Source organism: Corvus kubaryi, unplaced genomic scaffold (genome assembly GCF_017639235.1).
Source record: "Corvus kubaryi isolate FWS band 111438036 unplaced genomic scaffold, C.kubaryi_AGA036_p1.0 129, whole genome shotgun sequence".
Lineage (NCBI taxonomy): Eukaryota > Metazoa > Chordata > Aves > Passeriformes > Corvidae > Corvus > Corvus kubaryi.
In genome coordinates this window covers 3,438,527-3,460,646 of record NW_024580664.1, presented here as the reverse complement: position 1 = coordinate 3,460,646, position 22,120 = coordinate 3,438,527, and the positions used below count along the sequence as shown (strand labels likewise).

The 22,120-nt window shown below is 37.9% G+C and overlaps 1 protein-coding gene across 4 annotated transcripts in view; it reads right to left on the bottom strand.

Annotated features, from left to right (window-relative positions):
* Nucleotides 1-22,120, bottom strand: part of CNOT4 (CCR4-NOT transcription complex subunit 4) — a 78,072-nt gene that overhangs the window by 1,717 nt on the left and 54,235 nt on the right. For 2 of the 4 annotated variants that reach the window (XM_042026894.1, XM_042026904.1), the window contains 4 exons: nucleotides 19,419-19,476; nucleotides 18,704-18,953; nucleotides 16,376-16,873; nucleotides 476-688 (listed from right to left, as the gene is read on the bottom strand). In XM_042026894.1, the coding sequence (XP_041882828.1) occupies nucleotides 476-688; nucleotides 16,376-16,873; nucleotides 18,704-18,953; nucleotides 19,419-19,476 (1,019 nt within the window). The remainder of the gene's footprint in view (nucleotides 1-475; nucleotides 689-16,375; nucleotides 16,874-18,703; nucleotides 18,954-19,418; nucleotides 19,477-22,120) is intronic. The other 2 variants (XM_042026912.1, XM_042026922.1) reach the window with 1 other exon arrangement.

Genomic DNA, 22,120 nt, shown 5'->3' with positions numbered 1-22,120 from the left:
GTACACTACATGCTTCACCTTTTACTCTGCCTACTTGAATCATGCTTCAGCCTCTCTAACAGGGAAACACAACCAGACAGCCTTATAAAAGAGAGCTTTATAAACAAGTGGAGTATGTCCCTTTTTAAATAACAAAGTCCAGTGCTTGCCTTCAGTGCCTCAGGACCAGCGACGCACATACCGGACATGCCATCCAGCCGAAGGGACACCTATAGATTGACCCTACAGGAAAGGGCTGATCCACCTGACTGCCTGCAAAGGTCCCGGGCATGCATTGCAAAGGCCTAAGTGACGCTCTGTTATACCTAGAGATTCCACAAAAATTCCTGGACCCTTGAGGTTTTGTGGATGGAAGCTGGAAGAGACCACCGCATACTGACTTTTTCTTTTTTTTTTTTTTCAGATGTAAATCAGTTTGTGCCAAATACCCATTTGATGGTTTGCCAGTGGAGCTGAAGGAGTGAGAAACGGTTACCTGTGATGATTGCGGGGTCCATCCAGCTGCCAGGGCTGTCCCAATTCAGGCTGTCGGTGGTGGCAGTGTTGGACGTTGGTACACTGTGGTTGGCGTTGGAGGGGGAAGAAGCATTGGGCAGTCCACCAAAGTTGATGTTAATGTTCGGTAGAAGTGCCCTTAGCCCGTCCTGCCATTCCTTCATATTTAAACTCTCTACAGAACTGCTGTTGTCTGGGAGATTTACCAACAAAAAAAAATGAAAGATAAAAAAATAAAAAGCTGAAGTTAGAAACAGATGTCCGTCTTTGGTGGGGTATGGGATTTTGCTTTTACTTTTTAAGCTAAGCATTTAATACTTTCCCTGTCCAAAAACTAGGGTCAATGTTTCCATGATTGATTAATTACTCAGAGGGGCTGGCAGGTTTTATAGAAAGTGTAAGGGAATGGGAGAAAGATTTAACTCCTCCCCCAATATATATTTCCCCATTTTGGTTCAGAGACTCGAATAATCAAGGACACAGTGGCTCTCCCTCTATTACTAACAGGGGAAAGTCTACCAGGTACTTGATGAGAATATCTCTGTTGCAATTCGGCTGCTGTATTAATGGGCAGCAGGCTCAAAAGGGTTGTTTTGTTTGACGTATATCAAAATGAAGAAAGGCTAGGTAGGGCTTTGCAATCGAAACTGAATGTGAGAAACCAGGGAGGCTGAGGAAAATCACAGAAGTCTTTTGTTTTGTTATAGCTTGCTCATTCACAGCCCTAGAGATGTTCTTCCGAAGGAAATGGTAATGAAGTTGGAGGGAGTGAAATTTCCTCTTGCAGTTGAAGAACAGTAGTGAAAATTCTTTAGAGACCTTTCAGAATAATTCCCGACATAGCAATATCCTCAAAATTTTGGTAAGAAGCAAACCAGCTGGACACCAAAGCAGTCAAGTCTCAACTACTTGCCTAAAAGTTTCAAGACGTATTAAGAGAAAGGACAACAGGATAATGTGGCTATTAGCACTACAGCAAATGATCCCTCAATACAAAAGTTACACCACGCTATCTAGAACACACTATCCGGTTCTCCGATCCATCTCTTGCTTTAAGTATCTCAAAGCAGGACAAACCAGACATGAGCATTCCAGTATTTATCATCCACTACAGGAAGTCATACTTTATTAACTTGTGGTCAGTTTTATTTGGAAAGGAAGTGTTAGGCAGTATGTTGGCACATGGTTGTCTTTTTGACAAATACCTACAATACAACCTTTTTTTTTTTTAAAACATCTCTGCCTATCCTGATTGAAGAAAGGACCTTGATGTCAATCAAAATTGTTATAAAGAGATACGTTCACAATACTGCTACCTCTTCAACAACAGAAGAGATTTATGTCTTCCTGGAAAATTAGAGGATATCACTAACTTGCAACCTTATGTTGGAGAGTAAAGAAAGCAGTCTCAATTGCTATCAAAACCTGCCCTGGCAGTTTTTGTAAAGCTGAATGTTCAGAAAAAAGTGATGTCTCGAGGAATTACCTTTTTATAACTGGGGTGGGGGGGGAACCCCCAAAGCAAACAAAAAACCTACTTCTTGAAATCCTGTCCTTCACAGCTTCTGCTTTTTCCTTTGCAGTACTAATGCACAAAATAAATGCTTTTAAAGAATTCTGTGCCATACATTTTTCATTGAAACCTGAAATCCTGAGGTTAAAAATAATAAATTATAATTTTTAAAAGTATTAGTAGAAAATGTCCTCAAGAGATATTTGCTCACAATCCTCTTGAACATCCATAAGCCCATTCGAGACAAATCCTAAATTAACTTTTTGGAACAAAAGTAGCCAGCTTATGATCACAGAAATAACTGTAACAAATTCTGCACTGTACACCATTAGTTTCCACTTTTTTTTCCTCACTGCTTTAAAAAGCTTGTGCAAAGAAACACAGCTCTGTTTAATTATTCACTTCTACTACAATGCAAAAAGCACACAAAAAATGCTTACTGAGTCCATGCATGAGCAAACATACTCATCTCAATACCTGTGAGCTAGGGATCTGCAAGGGTCTCAATCACAGACTTCACTAACCCGCAACATGCCCTCAAAACTCTTGTGTAAGAAAATAAACATGTAGTAAACGACACACCTGCAACACGTCATCAAGGAAGTCCAATGAAGACAAAGCCTGCAGGATGTTATAAGGAACAGGATAGGAAAATAAATGTCACAGGGCATTAGGCCTCCTTGGGCTAAGAAAATATGTATGTTTTTGTCATGTTTTTCTCTATTCAAAAGAGACAATACAGCACACATAAGGGTCAAGAAAGGTAGCAAGTGGTTTAGATACAAGACTCTCATGGAATGGAAAAGGCTGGCACTTTCTGGTGAAGAGACACTGATGTCAGAGGCAGGCATAGTGCACCACTGCTGTGTACCCTCTCTAACACAGAACAACAGGAAATAAGAAGCTGAGGGAGACTGCTCTTTACCTCAACTGTCTGTACAAAATCTGCTTGGATTCACAGAAGTCAAGAGATGAAAGGCCCAAAAGCATTCAGTATCTACCAAAACTTTATTGTTTGCTAGCTATAAGAAAGTTAGTTTAATAAAATCTTGTGCTCCTGGGTACAAAAGTGACAAAACAGAGAATTAAAAAAAATTTATTGTCTTTCCCAAACGGGTGTGTTTGTGGGGCTGCAAGGCAAGCTAGGACAAAAACATTGTCCCTTGACACAAAAAAGCCCAAGCATCATGTTACTCAGGTGTCTATAACAAAGTTTTCCAGCTTGGCTAATAATTGCACAGAGCTAAAAAAAACCCCAACAACATGAAACCAAAACAAAAAAAAACCCTAACCAACCAAACCAAATCCAACCCCCCTGATCTAAGCTTTCTCAGCCTTTAAGAAAAAATGACACAATTATTTTTTGTAATATGGGATACATTAAAGGATTAAAATGCATTAAGGCACTGAAGTAGATGGGACCAATAGGGAACGTAGTGCTCTTCAACACTCCCTGCACTACTCTCCAAGGCCTCAGTTACTGGACACCAGATAGATAAAGCACCCAGACAGAACGTGAGCAGTCTCCAGGTATCATACACCAACACCCAAACCGAACAACTAAACCAGCATGTCTTTGCTGGAGTCCGGCAGGTTTTAAACAGCCTAAGTGAAAATGCAAATCCACTCCAGAAACAAAAGTTACTTCTACCAACTGAAGAAAAGTAATTTCTTCAGAAATCACTACTCATCCTGCAGCTAGTTTGTTCTTCCTATTAAATAAGTCTATGCTTCATGATGAAGCTAGTTTGTTCTTCCTATTAAATAAGTCTATGCTTCATGATGAAGCTAGGACCATAGTTAAAAATGAGAAAAGGCTAGCTCTCAGTTAATACAAATTATCTATTAAAAAGGGCATTTGCCTATTACCTTTCCTACTTCTAAATGTAACTGAGTTGGAAGGAGTAATTTTCTGACTATTAGCAGACTTCTCAATTGGACATTACAACCTAGGGGTGTGAGAACCAATCCAACAGTGTTTCCCTCGCTCAAGGAGTGGAAATGCTGTCTCCTTCCATAGGCTAATCTTAAAAGGCTTAAAGGAGTGTGCCTACTGATAGTGGGAAAACAGAGAAGAAAACAAGGTAAAACCCAGATGACTGCAAAGAAAGTATCTTATAAACCAAGATAAATATGAGATTCCTCCCCTCATGCCCTAGCTTTGTCTCCCAAAAGAGAGAATAACCAATGAAAGCACCACTGTTCGCATGAAAAACAGTCTCAAAATACACACCCTGAACACTGGTCTTCCCTTGATGTGAATTTCACAATCCTGTCTGGTCCAGTGGAAACTTTTGTTTACAGGGGTGAACAGATCCCACAGTTCTAGCACTGAAATTTTCCTGTGTCTGAGGTGGTATGTCAACATGAAATAAAAGCATTTATATGTAAAACTTGGAAAGTCAACCACTGTCTTAGAATGAGAAAACAAAAGAAAAAAGCGCTTCATCACAAATGCAACTTGTCCATCCAATCCGAATAAAAAAATATTTGAAGTTAACTTAAGAAAAAGAATACAACTGAGAAGCCTGAACATTAATTTGTATAAAAATAGTCATTAAATGAATTTCTAAATAAAATCATTGCTCCATTATCACATCCTACCAGACAGGCCGGTAGCTTTACCTCATTCTCTACCTGCAATACCTTAACGTTGTTTCTTCACATCAGGCAAAGCAGTGTATTTGGGGGAGAGGCAGTGACAAGGATTAATGGCCAAGCCAGAACACTGTTCTGTTGTACATAATCAGTACTTTTGAAGATGCTTGCACAAGCATCTGCTGCACTGACAGGGGCTGCTCCGTGACTTTCAAAGTTCTGACAATGACACTGCAATGAAGACCAAAGGTGTTTCAAACTCAGTGACGTTGACATACTCTGTATTTTTTATTGATGGGACAGCACAACTTCCAGTTTTCTTGGTGTGAGATAAGCCCACTAAAATGAATATTCTACAGTGACTAGACCATTTCAAATTATTGCCCCAATTCTGATACAAGCCTATGGTAAAATCCAAAGCAAAATTCACCCAGTACATCCTTAAGTAAATATGACCAATAGGAAAGATCACAAGACTGTTACATTAAGTGTAAAGCAAGTGTATTTCTTTGCTCTATCAAAATTATATTCCAAGGCATTACAAAAGCCTAATTTTATGCTAATTGAGTATAACCATTAAATACCTTTATGCCAAGAGTCTTCAATATTCTAGTCCCACCAAAAAGCAAGCAGTCCTGAAAATCTAGGTTGCAATTATTTATTTAAAGAACCCATTAAGTATGTCATGTGTGTGACCAAGACACACAACAGTGTGTCAACTACAGAAAAGCTTCAAATAAACAAAATAAAATCAGAGGAAAATCATCATATGAGAAAAAAAAAAACAACTTCTAAGCAATGCCACCTACCTGACTGCAAAGAATGGAAACAAAAGAAGCCAAGAGACTATCGAGGTGTATTCAGTAACAGAATAGCTATTTCAACAACCTGGCTGTAAAAAGGCCCTTGTGAAATCTTTAAGGATACTGTACAATAAATTTTGAAGCCAAAGAAAAATGAGAGGAAAAAAAAAAGAACAGGAAAGACTACCAGAAGGAGTTCACCAAGAGTCTTTCAACTCAATTAGAAACAAATAGGGCCATCAGAGAAGCATGCTCTTTCAAGCTGACATCTCTGGTCCCAGTCTCTACCTTGTACTAGCTACCATGTTCACAGATGGCACAGATCATACGTGTTTTCCCTGAAACAGCCCATTGCCCTATTCTAAGAAGTGACTGAGGCTTCTCTATTTTGACCTCAAAATAACTTTCCACTATTGGTATTTCTGTTTTGGAAACAGTTGTCCAGTACTTCTCTTTGAGGGGGAAAGAGAAGGAAAGGACAATTTGTCACATCCAAAAAAGAAACTGTGACCACCACATTAGATAAACTCAAAAGCCTTTCATCCAAAGGTTGTATGCGTAAACATCAACAAAACAGTTATGATAAGAACCATACCTGTTTCACTTTAGTATGAATAATAAGCTTGTTTGCTCATGGAATTTTTTAAACGATGAATAAAATCCCATTTAAACTTCTATGACCTGAAGGATTTCTCTCTCAGACTTCACTGACTCTCTATATCTACGATTCCTAGTAATCCTACAATGCTTAAACCAAACAATGAAGTTTCATCCATTCACAGAGGCCTAAGAATGTCACTGGTAGATTAGAGAAGATGGAAACTGTCCACATTTAAACAGCAATGCTGCCTGTCAGGAATACAAGTAGCCACTTCATCATATTAGGGAGATGTCAAGTGACAGGAGCACTAGAAAGTAAAGCTGTTTGCAGGGAACTTTTAAAAGCCCCACAAACATTGTCTGTACATGGGAAACAAATCGACAATTCACAAATCCCAGCTTTCTAAGTGTCATTTCACAGTGCAAATTTCAAATGAAAGTCTTACAGTCAGGAGCTCTAACAGCTGGGGAAACAAAAGATGCACAAATACATACAATTTATGTACATACACACACCTACAGAATTGGCTTTGGTAGACAAGAGATGATGAGAGTGACAGCTGGACTGACAGTCTTACAGAATCAGACTTGAAACCAGTCAGAATTTACTCGTGGGAATATTACAGTGAAATTTTGCAGCTTCAGTGAAACTCACAGACAAGGCCAAGAAGATAATCAATAAGAGAAGATGTTCTGGACACAAGGAGAGGATGTTCTTGTTATAGGACATTAAGAGTGTACAAAGAACAACTTGTGGATAATATGTAGCAACTATACTTTTGCTTGTATAGCTAATTGTTTTACTGCCTGAATGGTCATTGTTTGTTAGACAGCCTTGTCATTGTTTGCTAAGCAGCCAATCTCAGTAAGCCACAGCCACCGTGAAGAGGTATAAGGATAGCAGTAAAGAAAATAAAAAATCTTTCTACCTCTCTTGACTATGGATTACGACTAGTGTGTGCTCTTATGTCTGCCTTGACAAAAGCCACATAGAGACACCAGTCTACCCTCAGCTTTAAAATAATGCTAAGAAAGCACATTTTATCTCTATACCATATTGATTTCCATGGTTATAATAATTCCAATCAATTTAAAAGACAGCCATGTAAACAGAAACACACTATTCTTCAATGTCAAATCCAACTGCAACTTAACTTGCCAGTTAGCCAAACTATCAAGCAGAATATATTAATTCTAAAGTATACACTTAAAAGGGGAAAAAGAAGATTTTCTAAATAAACTTCCTTTTTGATGATGATCTGACAGTACAACTTTTAAGCTTTCTGTGACTAAGTAAGTGTTATGAGTCAGAAAATGTCATTTATTTTCAGGGGAAATCCCTTCTACAACATTGGTATGGGGACAGTAAGAAGACTCATATTTGCTTGCATGTACAGTGTCAGAATTTTATTAGGCTTGAGAAAAGCAATTTCACATCAAGTATTCTGGAGAGTTCTTGTGATTGACTTACATTTACCACAACTCAAGAGACCGAACCATAATTATGGCAGCCAGCAACCCAATTTTAATCTATAAGCAAATTTCAAATTGAGATTCTAAGTTGCTTTGAAAAACATACCTGACTTTCTACAAAATGTTTCCAGAGAATCTCACTATTTTTTGTTGCTGACTCCATAAGAAAACAGGTTTTGGTGCTGATAATCTTTATTATTACCATGAATCTAAACTAAGTGCACAAAGACTTAAGATACTGAAACAACTGAAATAGATACTTGAATCCTACATACAGAACAGTTTGATAAAAAAGCTCAGAAAGCGTGCAATTCCATTCATCTGAGAAAAAAAGGTTCATTTTAACCTAAACTGCTTCCTCTCACATCATGCATCAGGGTTCAATCTCACCAGGTGACCCTGTTTGTCAATAGAACAAACCAACTTTGACTTCAAATGAAAAGCCCCCATGTACAAATGTACTTGTGTGTACATGGATAGATACATGCATAAATGAAAACAAAGTATTTGAAATTTGCCCTATGGGCAATGCAATAACTAGAAATAGCAAAGAAAAAAAAAATCAGATCTTCAAAGCTATAGTAACAATTAGCAGGAGCCTATCTTGTTACAGAAATTCTGGATTCCAGGAATATCCAACCAATCAACCAACCCTCTGACTTCAGACCACAAGACCAGCATTAGCACAATGAAAGCATAGTCTGACAAATTAAGTCTGATATATATTTGTAGATTATTTCAATAATTCTGTGGGAAAATTAGATAAACTGCAAGTAAGCCAAGCTTTCACCTTCCATGACATGAAATTCATTCTGATTACTAGATGCTGTCTTCTAATAGAAGCGACCTATTTTTTAAATAGATGGATTTTTTTAAGGTAATTTCTCTGAAAGATGAAGTTCAAACGAGGCTGTGTAGAAGGAACCAAGAGATGGCATAGGATGGGGAAAAGAAAATATTTTTTTGCCCTTATATGTGATTTGGCAGTACTAGGAGGAAGAACACTATTTGCAGAGCTGCTCTTTTTAGTTGCTGCTATTCCTTCAGGATTCATTTATGCTTCACCCCCAACACAATTTTAAATAAAGATTATGTTTCCTCTTTCAGTTGTTTTTCAAGCTGGTGCACTTAAAAAAAAGTTTATGCAGAAAGCCAATTAATTACCTGTACTTTTTGCTGAAATGCACCAGTCATTATTGGTATTTTGTTAAATGGACTTAGAAAGAGCCAAAGTTTCAGGTCCATGCCAAGGCACAGCCTTTTGTTAGACACTGAGGTGGCAGTGCCAAGTGCACTCGTTTCCAGTCTTTAAAAGGAAAATGCCATGTTTTTAACATCACTAAGACAGCTGCACCTTTTAACTCATGCCAGTGACTTACTGCATAGTTTGAAGTGACATCAGAAAAGCATCTAAGAGAACACAGCATCCCAAGGCTAAGCACCTGCCTGCTGGAGGAAGGAGACACTCTATTAAGATAACAGAACTGCCTCTTACAGTACTGCAGGGCCATCCCAAGATCTTACCAGTTACCTGGAAAAGGAAACAACCTTGCTAAATTTTGGTGAACCAGTCTCAAAGAGGTTCTATTAACAATAAATGCAGTCTCTCATCCCTAAAACCCAGGCAAAATCCAACATTTAGTGTAGCTGAAGCTCCTTTGGTGACACTACTACAGACACAAACAGCCGTGAAATTTGATATGAAATACCTCCTGTCTGCTTGGCTTTTCCCCTTTTCTCGAAAGTTAGCAAAAAAGCTGTCAGGACTGATCGTCCAGAATGCAAATTGGTTCAGCTACTCCAGCCACCTATTTCAGCCAACCCCAAATTTATTTCAAATGTAATGGAGTTAATGTGATTAGTCATTCCTCTGATACATTGCGAGCAAGTTGGAGGACTTTTTCCCACTTTTTCCTTTGTCACATACATATTCTTTTTCCAAAATAAAATTACACATTTAAAAATAGTCATCTTGCTACCCAAAAAAGCAGGATGCCTGTCTTTCACTGTCATGCCTAAAAAAAATCTTGCAATCAAAGATTTAAAAAAATTTGTAAGAGCTTAAAACCAAGCTAGAGAGATGAAGACCGATATTTATGTATCAAGCCTTATTTGAAACAGTATCACCTATATAATCATAGGAAAAAAATTCCGCAGGATTTAGAAAACAGTTGAAGTATTAGCACTGAAAAGGCACTGGACGGAAGGGTGGGTTGTGTGAGATGAGGTTTTGAAACAGATGGAGAAGTAGCAGGACTTAAAGGACAGGTGCTGTGGATGAAGTTCTTTCAGAGATCATGACAAAATTACACCAAGGAAGCCAGGCCTTCATAGCGAATGTAGGAAGTGTATGGGAGTTAAGGGACAAGACACCAGAGCTAAGAAAAGGAATATCCACAGGATATTTCAATCTTGACACCAATTTAGTATTTTGGAAATTAATCTGAAATCCCATTTCAATTTAATTTAGTTTAAACCTGGGTGCATAAAAAACCCCACCAAACTCCTCCAGGGAAACAGAAATGAGCAAGCCAAAAGTTTCTTTTCAAAATAGATTAGTTCCATATTGTGCCAAACACTTCCTCTTCACCAGTGAAATAGAAAATTAGTTATGATGGGAAGTTAAAGGAGAGTGAATTTCAAGGTGGGGATACACACAGACACAAAGCATCTCCTGAAGAGGAAAGATGGAGGACTAAGAACCTCCATGGAAAAAATGGGGTGCTGTGAGCATAAGGATTGATAAGAAGAACAAAATGTTCAATGGCAAAGGCTGTACTAACAGTCATTTTGTTGAGGAAAACAGGATATGCAAGAATCAGTAAAAGCAATAATGGTAACGGCTGAGGGCTGTTTACAGAAAGTACTTTTCATTTTACAATTTCAGAGCAGTTTCAAATGAAGAGTGACCCTGTTATCACGGCAACATCCACTTCTGAGAGGAGCTGCTCTGCACTCTGGAAAAGATACAAGCCTTTGGAAATGCCATATGTGGCACCTATAACTATGAGTTGTATCAGCCAAGATGTTCACCGGATTTCCTATTTTCAGTATTTATACCTAATCAGACAAAGACTTCAGCTGTAGGCAGCTATAGATCTAACCAGAGGGCACAGAAAAGATGACATTCAGCTGCCATGCTATCTGTCCAGCTGCTGTTGGAAAGCTAAATATCAAGGAAGACCATCAAGTGAGCAAGTGGTCTTCTTTAAAACATTAGGTCACAAAATTAATGGACTAATGCCTCTCTTACTGTAAAGAGTAAGGAAACCAATACTTAAAACAGGCATTAAAACTTTCAGGTTTATTGTCAGGTCAAGAGGAAAAGTACAGGAAAATGTTCGACCATGGCATCAAAATAAAGGGATGTGAGGCACCACTGTTTAAGTCACATTGCTTGTTACTAGGGTATGGGATTAAATGCATATTTTACACAGCACTTAGAGAATTTTAATTTTTACAGCATGCTGAATTCAACAGCCACACCACATGGCCCAAACCTTCTTTTAAAAAGGCACAGTAGCAGAACACACCCAAAACCCCATAGCAAATTATTATCCTGAGACCACAGAAAAATGTCAGCTGCTATGCCACAAATTCTTTGTTTCCTTCCAAGACTGTAGGGTATGGGGTATGTGTTTGCGTTTTTTCAGGAGATAGAAACAACCCAGGGAGAGCAAAGTCAAAAAGACAAAGACCAAATTAAAAATGTGTGTCTCAAATGGAAATGCAGTTATGTTATGGGAAAATATCAAGTCAGACAAGGAATCTTAAAGAGAAAGCATGTTAATCCTTGTTCTGGTATCTCATCCCTTTTTGTAAATAAAGTCTCTAAATAATATGACCACAGCCAACATATAGGGATCTTCCCTTGTTTCACTAAAATCTTGTCCAAAAGGTAGCATTAGGCCAGAAAGGATTTGATGTTCAAGACAAGCTCAGTGGCTGGGGGCATAGAGCCCAGAAAATTTAAAGCAGGAGCAGATGCAACACCATAAATTGCTCAGAAATGGAAGAGCTCAGGACTTAAAATAAGTGGGAAGATGTTGGGCCTTCTTAATAAAACTGTCATTGCTTTGTCCTCTCTGCTACCAGCTACTGCTTCACAAAAACCTAAAGGCAGCCATGACACAAAAACGCACATGCTAATCTATGTCTGGATAAGGAATGCAACACCACTACCACGGACACTGCTGGGGGACACCCAAAATTAATAGAGCTGTCTGCCCATTTATTGTCTCATCTTAAAATATACATAATACCATCAATAAGGATGTACATATTCAACAGATATAAGCTACAACATCAAAACTAAAAGGTCTTACAAGAATAAAATTTTGACTCTTCATTACATTCTATTACACAGACTTATGACATTCAACCCCCCATGTTTTGAAATTTCAGGAACAGCTCACAGAAACCTATTGCAGTTTCCATATCAGTCAGTTGCATAGTTAAAATATCTTGATGAACTTTACAGTGGTTATCTTCAAAGACAGAGTAGAACATTTTTCCCCCTATCCTAAACAGGGTTTAATTCTTTATGGTTTCTATCTGTGTCCACCTGACAATTTCCTCTAACTTAGGTTTTTAATGTATGTATTATATACATAAATTGCCTCTGTTCAAGAAGCATTTGGACAGTGTTTTGAGACCTATGATTTAATTTTTAGGCTGCCCTGTGCAGAGTTAGAAATTGGACTTGATGATCCTTGTGGGTCCCTTCCAACTCAGGGGTTTCAATGATTTGTTTGAGAAGAATATATACATGTTATTGTATAGGAGTAGTCTTGGAAGAGTTTGAAGTACCTCATTATTATCAAATATAGAGAGCTTACAATTAACTTTCACATTCAGGATAATTATGAAATTAATAAATGAAGTAATAGCCAGTGTTTCAAAATGTCAAGTACTTCATTCTGCATAAAACTGATGGGAAAGTGGACTAACCATTTAAACTTTTTCCTAATACTTTAAACTCTGAGTTTGTTACTATATTTCCATCTAACAAAATCAATGACTACCAACCACTCAGTAAATTCAAGAAATAAAACTATACATTTCTATTTGCAAATTATTAATATGCATACTTCTCAGGTTGTAAGCATTTGTCTCAAAACACACTGTTAATGTGACTCCTACCTTACTCTATGATCTCATACTATACCTATTATTTTTGAACACACCACAGGCAGTAGGGTAGCAAAGATGATGGTGTACTAGCTATCAAATTACAAAGAGTTTCCTGTTATCCTATAGTAACACAAAAATAAAGGCATACAGCCACCCACGGTGCTGTCAGTAAATCAATCTTTCCCTTGGCATTATCTGCAGAACAAAGCATAGCTACTGGCCAATATTCTTAGGACAGTTTGCATACAATCTAGGGTAAGACTGCTTGTAGCAACAATCACACTGTCCATGAAGAAGTCACTGAACTGTTCTCCTGAAGCACAGTTACAATTACACAGTAAACCATCTAATCAATCCCACTCCAGAGAGCAGCAATAAGCTTAAATTGTCCCTGAAAATAACAACATGTAACATCTGTTACAGTTTACAAAACCATACGGTGGGGGAAGGAAAAAAATAAAAACTTATTTGGGAATCAATCAATCAAAAAGTTCATTTAAATATGGGTTGGGGACAAATGTACGCCTGATGAATATGACACATTTCAAGTACATGCATAATAAATCTATGAAGTCAATCATGTGTCACTGTGTAATTCCACTGGAAACCACAGAATTAGTTAATAAATACTACTTCCTCTGAGAAATAGGCAACCAAATTCCACAAAGAAATTACCTTTAAATGAGAACTTAATTAAAAAAAAAAAAAAAAAAAAAAAAAAAAAGGTAGTGCCTGTGTTCCTCCATTTCAATTGGGTACACATCACAAAACAGCCCTGCCTGCAGCTTGTGGGGTTATGAATACAGCACAGCTCTGATTCTCAAATAAACAAAAGGTAGCTTCAGCAAATTACATTTAACATGTCACACATGAGCATTTCAAAGTGATGTGAATGATGCCTAAAGCGGAAACAGCAACAGTTTAAAAGACACCATTTTCTTCATTCATACAAGCTTCCATACCACAAATACACTTAGTGAAATCAACTCGAGTTTAGAAAGCCTAGAAAATACTATACTAACACATGAATTTATAGAGATTATTAAATCTGCTTGTTTTGACATAAATAAAAAGGTTCAAAAGGGTTGATTAAATAGAACAGGCAGACAGACTAATGTGCCTGTTCTCACCCTGCCTTTTTTTTTTTTTACCAGTAACTGGTCCAGTATTAGCTACTCTAGGAATTTATAATCCTGTGAAAAACTGTGATCAAAGACCTTAAGAAACATGTGACTTTTACAGCAGTAGAGGGGTCTCTGCTACAAGAGAGAGTGTGAAGTTTCACCTGCACTTGGTTTCTTTTCCTGTTATATCTGAACCAGCCAAGTTCACTAAAACACCCTAATATGCAGTAACAAAAGAGCCAAGAAAAAGGAGCTTCAGGTGTACTACAACTAACTGCTCCATACTGCTAAACAGCTGTTATGATACACACAGCCTTTCTAGCAGGTCAGCTAGGGTATGTTACAAACTACTGCAAATAAAGTCTTATACACAAGAGTTCTCTGCACTTGGAAACCACTTTCTTTCCCCAACCCCACCAGAGAGCTGTATCTGTAAATTACATGAGGAAACTAGGAAAATTCTGTAATTATCTACTTGCTACTGATAGATTAAAAGCAAACAAAGAACAGGAATTATTTTTTTCAAACAGAATATAAAAGGGATTCATTGAGAGACCTGTACTCTAGATGTAGGTTAAAAAAAAGAATAATCAATAAATTGGAAACTATTAAGTCAGCACACAAAAAATGAGTTATGAGGTCATCTCCTGACTTTAAAATTATTTGTACTTCTGAGGCAGTTAGAGCACTAAAATAAATACAAATAATACAAACCCATAACCCAGCAAACTAAACCAGAACTGAGACTTCAGCTGATTTCTGGCAGCAAAAAAAGACGAAGTAATCTATCCTTGTGCAAATGATTCTTTTTCCAAAATATATCAAAGCTGACACGTAGATCAGCTGAGAAGTGTTTGCAGTGCAGCAACTGCTGCTATCTAATTGTCAGCCAGTCAACTAACAATGTTTTCCATAACAAGAGATTAAAACCAACTCAAAGGATCTTTCCATAGTTACTACAGCTGATGTTTATTCTGGTTTTAGCACGGTGTTTGCCAAAAATATTTTTAGATTAATTGGTTCTACAGTTGCACACATAAAAAGAACATAAATATCAATTCTGTTACCTTAAAACATATGGGGGAAGTGCATGGCCTGGGCTGTGCATCAACCAGCACCACACAACCTGCTCTTCAGAAGCTGAACAAGAGATCTACAAGTCTTCTACAAACAGAAAAAGTTCCGCTTTCAAACTGTTAACTACACTTAAAATAATGCAATACTTTTGCAAACCTAGAATCAATCTCTATGAACACATTTTTTTCAACACTAAAGGATTTTTCTGGTCCCCCAGTCCATAAGAGTCTTGTTACTGACTCCTCAAAGTAGAAGTTTTTACAATTGAGCAGTAGAGTTGAAAAGTGGTATCTTCTTGTTTTTCTGAAAGTTCTACATAGTTTAGGGGAAAGTGAGCAAAATTGCAGCTGTGGATGCTGTACTTTTTTACTCCATGCCAGAAACAACTTTTTTTTTTTAGTGCAACCAGTATCAGTCATTTTAGGCTAAACACTTTGCCATTGCCAGCATAAAGAGTTTTGAACTACTTGCATTTGTAGTCTGGACCAGGTTTATACTTGAATCAGCCTGAAGACCCTACAGCAGTACTGTAGCTGCAAAAAGCCTTCAAAGAGGACAACGTACAGGAAAGTAACAGCCAAAATTAGCTCTTGTACTACAGCATCAAAAAAACCACTAACTTTTTCTAGGTCACTTTCTTATAATAAAGCTAGTACTTCTAAAGCCCATGAAAAGAAAATAATGCTGGCAACATCTCAAGAGGCAGTTTTCTCTACCTCAAGGCTACAAAGAGCTAACAGAGACTTCCTACCTGCAGTTGGTTATACATGTAATACAATTTTTTCCCCTGTTACAAGAAGAGTGTTTGGGACAAGCTAAACTGGAGTATGGAAGGACTTCAAACCACAGAAATGAATTTTTAATCAAGACAATTATTGTTACAATTAGCTCCTTAGTTGTAATGTTTGATGCAAGAGCCTATTAATCCACTCAGGGCAGCCTGAACTGGCCTGACTGCACATTTATTTTTCTCCAACATCACAACCCTCAGAACCAGGATGAATCCTCTTACACACACTGCAAGCATCCATTCAGTGAAGATTAGCATAATATTAAGGCCATCTGAAGTACAGAAATGAACAGCACTGAATGTTTATTGTGCGGCCATTCGGTTATGTGCAAGAGGGAACAACTCAGCAGGGACATCTGGCACAAATTACCATCATTACAGTTTTTTGCACGACTTTAAGAACTCTGGTCAACATCTGCATGCCAACATGAAAGTCACAATGCACTTCCAGGGCCTATTCTTAAGTAAAGCCAGTCTGGCAAGAGTGAAGAACCAAAATACCAATCTGCTTTGGCACAAAATTAAGCGGGCACATAATACTCCACCTTCCTTATAAAGCTCAGTATTTACAAGGCTAAATATCCAGTTACTTCATTTTAATGGAAAGGACCTATTTAAAACAACATTCCTCCCTCCATTCATAAACCTAGTATGACAGTCAAGAGATTAGGTCTACTGCTTGTTGCTGGCTATTCCCTTTTCCTGTTTTGACTCAGAGAAGCTGAGAGCATGAATTAAGTCATATTCATGGCTGTCCCTATTCACCTACCTGATATAGGGATCCCTCCCAGACCTGTGCTGTGTTGTGGTGGGAGATTCAAGTCCAAGAAATTACTATTTGAGGTGGGATTTGCTGTGTGGTTCAAGTGCATGATGCTATTGCGTGGGAAGGCCATCCAAGGATAGCGAGCTGCTTGGCCTGGAAAACTGAAGGAGTTGTAAACTGCTCGATGCTGTTGAAACTGTGGAAACCTCTGTGGCATGACTGGAAAGGTGCTACTGAGAGAGTTGGCATTTGTGGGTGCAGCAGGATGCAGGAATCCAGAACCTGGCCCTTTGGCAGTTGTAGTGTGTGGGGTAGGGTTCTGAAGAGATGTGGGCGAAAGGGAAGGTTGGTCTTGGACTGACAGTTCCTTCTCAATCAGGTCTGCTAAGGCTTTGCGGGTGATGTCAAAGGGATCAAACCCTAAGTCGTCCTCTTGCTGTTTGGAGGAACCAAACCCAAAAGCTGCTTGCCAGTCTGTGGAGGAGGATACTGGTATAGTTTCTGTTGGAGAAGAAAGGAACAGGATTTAGAACGAGAATTAGAAATTATTTATCCATATAAAAACTTCAGCCTGTGTATCTGACTGTGGTCTATTATCTTTCACATAATACTACTTTATACGTTCCCCAAAGACACATTACTCATCACCTTAGAATGCCATTTTGAGAACAAACTGTCACAGATTTCTACTAAAGGTGAAGTGCTAGAACTAGCAAATAACATTTTTACTGCAGAACTGTTCTGTTTTTGAACTATAGAAAAACCTTATCCTAAGTATTTTCAGGAATAACCCCAAGTAGAAAGAGACCAACGAACACTTGCTTAGAGCCTTCTTTATCCCATATTACTTCATGGAAGTGTGAACAAACAGAATTTAAATCAAGTTGTTACTCAGTTCAGTATTTTGCTTTCACTATTAATGCTGTGCAAGAAAGATAAGCAGGACATTCCCTCTCAAAAGAAAGGGCCTCAGAGGAGTTGTTCAAAACAAAAAAACCCTCAAAAAATCCCTTACTGTCTACCATTATGAAGAGAAGCAAGCCAAATTCTTGAGGAGACCCAATGATAAAATAAAAAAGGGAACTGCATCACAGGATATTGTTAAATACTGTGATGCAGTGCTGCAAAAAATATTATCAGAATTTGTCTTCATTTTCAATTACTACTTCTTTTCATTATAGCGTTAAGTTTCTTGTTCAGGCCTGGGTCTATCTTCAAAGTATTTTTCCTCAAAATTGTGGTCAAGCAAGCTGCTAAGTATAGGGTAGCATCACTTGCAACATTAACTCCCTCTGCTGGTAGGGACCTGGTCTGCCGCTTTAAGGAGGTTCAGTATCCTCTTGGAGAAGGAATCTACGCTTCTGTTTTCACTCTAAAATCCATGCTGATAGATAAAGAGTTGCTAGACCAACAAGAACTTGTCCTTTAAACAGCAACCAACTTTATATTAACTATGATCTCTACTACCTGAAAATTGTCTCTCGCTGCTACTTAGTCCTCACAAAATTGCTGCATCAAGTACCTTAGCAGCAAGTAATTTCCTTGGTAATAAATATTGTTTACAAACAAAATTATGATATCCAGGAGCAAGATAAACATCAGAAGATGACTAATCACTAAGTAAACCAACTCTGTCATAACATTGTTTGAATTCCATTTTTTACTGATACAGTTTAATTTAATTTTCTAACAATTCCCTCAGACTTACAATTTGTGAGCTCTTAAATACTGTTAACCACTCCCAAGACTATCATTGCAACTAAAACGATGTTTCATGCATGAGACATGGTATTTCATAGGAAAGTACCTGGAAAATACAGGTATCTTTCAGGTGATGAAATTAAACATAACTTGTCTGAATTCATAGAATCTGACCTCAGAAAGAGAAAGATTAGGCACCTTCAGATAACTATGCAGGATACTAAAGAAAATTCTGAATTCTACAGAACAGCTTCTGATATTAGAACTACAGATTATCACACCAATATATACTGATACCCTATATTTTCCCCATTCTCAATAAAAACCTGTAACACTAAATATTAAAGCATACATGTGACATCCTATACATGTTGCTAAGAAAAACTAAAATAAGTACTCTCAATTCAGCCATGCAGCTTGAAAGCTCTGTAAAGTTTCTTTAAGAAGAAACCCTTAGGTCAGTGCAATTCATTTGCAGTTAAGTGACAAATCTTTTTGCCATTTTTAAGGGGGGAAAACACAGTATGGAATAAGTCCTAGACTTTCAGGTTCTACAGAGTTTTAAGCCCTGTACAACTCCATACAAGTTTAAGCAATTGCAATACCAAGCCATGTAACTTGTGGATGTACCTGATGTGAAGAGGCTCTGTGGTTCTGGTGCTGTGGGCCAGTCACTTGAAGTCTGTGGAGAGCTGGGGAATGGAGGAAGCCCACTAGGGATGGGGTTAGGGTGCCGGAAGTTGTCAGAGAAGAGTGACTGTGATTCTGTTACAGCCCCTTCAAAAGGGGACCGTGCACTGTGATTAGATGAACTGATGGGTATAACTGGATTGGGTTTTGTTAAACCAGGTGGTGGTGAAGGTGTGTCACTGTTTGTTATCTACAGGCAAGAGAAAAAGAGAAAAATTAGGACATGAGTTTATATATAAAATATTCACTAATTCAGATAAAAAATTTCCTCAAAACTTTTGGCCACAATTGGGTTTAAGATAAAGCTCAGCACAAGGTCAAACAAAACATCAACTTAGCGATAGGCTTTTAAAATTTTATTTAAAATTATCACAGACGAAACTAGGGTGGAAAATGACATTTGAAATCATTGAGTCCAACCTATGACTGAACACCACCTTGTCAACTAGACCACGGCACCAAGTGCCACATCCAGTCCTTTCTTAAACACCTCCAGAGACGGAGACTCCACCACCTCCTGGTCCATTAATCCATTCCCAATGGATTAATGCCCAATTATGATACACTTCAGAAAATACTTGCTTCTCCAACTGCAAGTTGCATTAAGTCCTCAAACCCACTTGTTACTTTCAGAGCACTTATCTTTGTGTCTTACCTGCTGAGAGCTGTCACCATTTCCTATACTGAGGGAATCTGAAGGTTTATCGATAGGGCTGCAAAAGTGGAAGGGAAAAAGACAGTAAGACACTCAAGTATTTAACATGAAAAATCAACATTTGCTTTTGCAGTGGAAGACAAGCCTTAAAATAAAAACAAAGCAAAATTAAGAAGTAGGAATTAAGATGGAAAAAAGTCCACTTATTTTTTTTATGAGACTGCTTTTTTAATCATAAGCATTCCAATCATTTGTCATATACTGTAATACTTCTTTTCACCACCCTCCACGCTGCTTACTGACCACCTTAAGGAATAAAAGAAAAGTTTTGAACATGTTCGTAGCTACTCTATACCATACAAAAAGCCAGAACTCTATCCTACGGCAGTATTTTGTAACAGTCAGTTCCATCTATGATACTCCTGTAAAGAAACTTGAAAATATCTATTTTCCAAATACACAAGTTTTCAGTTTCCATACAAATCCTAAATAAATCTGGGAGAGATAAAACATTAAATTAACGATTTAGTCTTGGTGGCAAGTTAAGCTTCCCACCAGCCTTTAAGATTTTAACCAGCAGACATTAGTCCCAAGTTAAAAAAATTGAGGTTTGAGATGACAGAAGGGGAAAAAAAACATAGCACAAAAAACTGCCAATAATAAGGATAATACTAAGATACAGCAGAAAACCACCTCAGAAAGCCATTCACTGCAAATTATTGTTTGAAATAAATGGCACATCTCAGGATTCAAGATTCTTATGGGCATCTGTGAGTTGCCTTAATTATGCTAAATACCGCACTAATGAAATGGTATTATTGAAGTTCACACTAAAATCTTTGCTTCACAACTTCAAGGTACTCTCTTTGTCATCTACCCGTAAGAAAAGATGCACAAACATCAAGCTGCGCAGGCCAATACACAGATTCTACAAACAAGCACCAGAAGTAAGAACTTGAATTTCAGTTCCATTAAGAGGCCCCAATGTGATACAAGTCAAATTACAGTTACGATGTTAGCACAGGAAAAATATATGTAACAATTTCTTTTACCTGGGTGCAGACTTCAGATTCTAGATACACTTTGTTTTCAAACAGCCCTTGCTGCTGCAAAGTTTAATTACGGCATACAGCCATACAGTAAGGTCAACAATTCATAAGATTGCTTCCACTGATAATTCTTCCCCTCACCCCAAAATGACTAATCGAAACCCAGCAGAATTACTTCTCCATTCTAAAAGAAACTGTGTAAGAGTAATCATCAATAAATTTTTTTGTAAAAAAAGAGCACTGATTGGGTCAGTATCTCAAACAGATAAATTAAGCTGAAATATTTATGACTACAAATTATGAAATATTTATGACTACAAAAGAAAAACCACTGCATTACTCCAGTGAAGATTTACAAATACTCTCTACTTAGTGGTCCCACAGCATGAATAAAGCTCTTCCATTTGAAACAAACTGCTTTTGGTTAGCAATTTTAAATACCTATAGCACAGAAATTTGCTGTAGACTCTTCAATACACAATCAATTCTGATTGTAGAGCTGATATTCCAGTCAAATTCTTTCCCTACAGCTAACAGTCACAATACTGCAGTCTAAAAAGCTATGAGTAAGACAACTTTTACTGACAATCTAAATGATGAAAATGGTTGTTATACTTGAACCTGCCTAAGGAGCCTTTATTTGCAAGACAGACTTCCAGCCCTCAGGAACGAACAAGACTTATTGACTATAATATTTTTATTTACATTTAATACATTCTTTTCAGGAAGAAAAGAAAAATGCACATTGCTACTGAGAGGCAATTCACAGGCTCTCTGATCACTCCTCAATGGGACTGCTATTTAGCCTAACAAGAAGGTACCACTTTCAGCAACACTCTCTATTTTAATGCATGGGTTCAATATTGATTTAAAATGAAGATTGGCTACTTACTCAGCAGCACCACTGCTTGAAATATTAGGGTTTACCTTGCTTTTCCCCCATCCAACCTCTGAATGAGCCAAACGTGTATTACCTAAAGGGGTCCATAAATAACAAACCAGCACAACTACAGACTAAAACTGGAACTGCAAGTGATGTGTAAGGTAGAAGAGGACACCGGTTCTATTCAAGAAGGGCATCAAAAAAGAAAAAATGTTGGCTGGCAATAAGAGGTTACTGTAAGCAGATGAATTACTTCCGCTACACAAAGAAGCCTCAGTTGAATCTGCTGCCCTGTTGTCCCTCCAAGTGGTAATTGGGGAACCCTTTGCTCTGGAGTTGTCTTTCTGGAACACATCACTAGAAGAAAACGACAGATATTTTAGCCCTAACATTTAACTTCCCTCTACTGAAGCTTTTCCAAGTGACAAGCCTCCTGATGTACAGCATGTGCTTTTGTGAAAGCTTCTGTATAGAAAAAAAGGAAGGGCTCAGCTCTGACTGGGACTGTGCAGCTGTACAAGCTGTTGATCCCCTGGTTATTCTGTTCCACTCAGCTCTTACCTGTGTTGTCACTTACTAACTTCATGTTAGGGTTCCCCTGCACAGTCTGCCAATCAGTCTTTTTAACATGGGCCATGCTAAGCCCAGCTTTTTGTGACCTGATCAGGATTTGAATCCAGCTCTCCAACCAGAGAGACTGAAGAATCATTCCCTCCACACCAATCAGTGAGAGAGAAAGCAAGCTATCTGAAGTATAAAAGGCAGTGCAA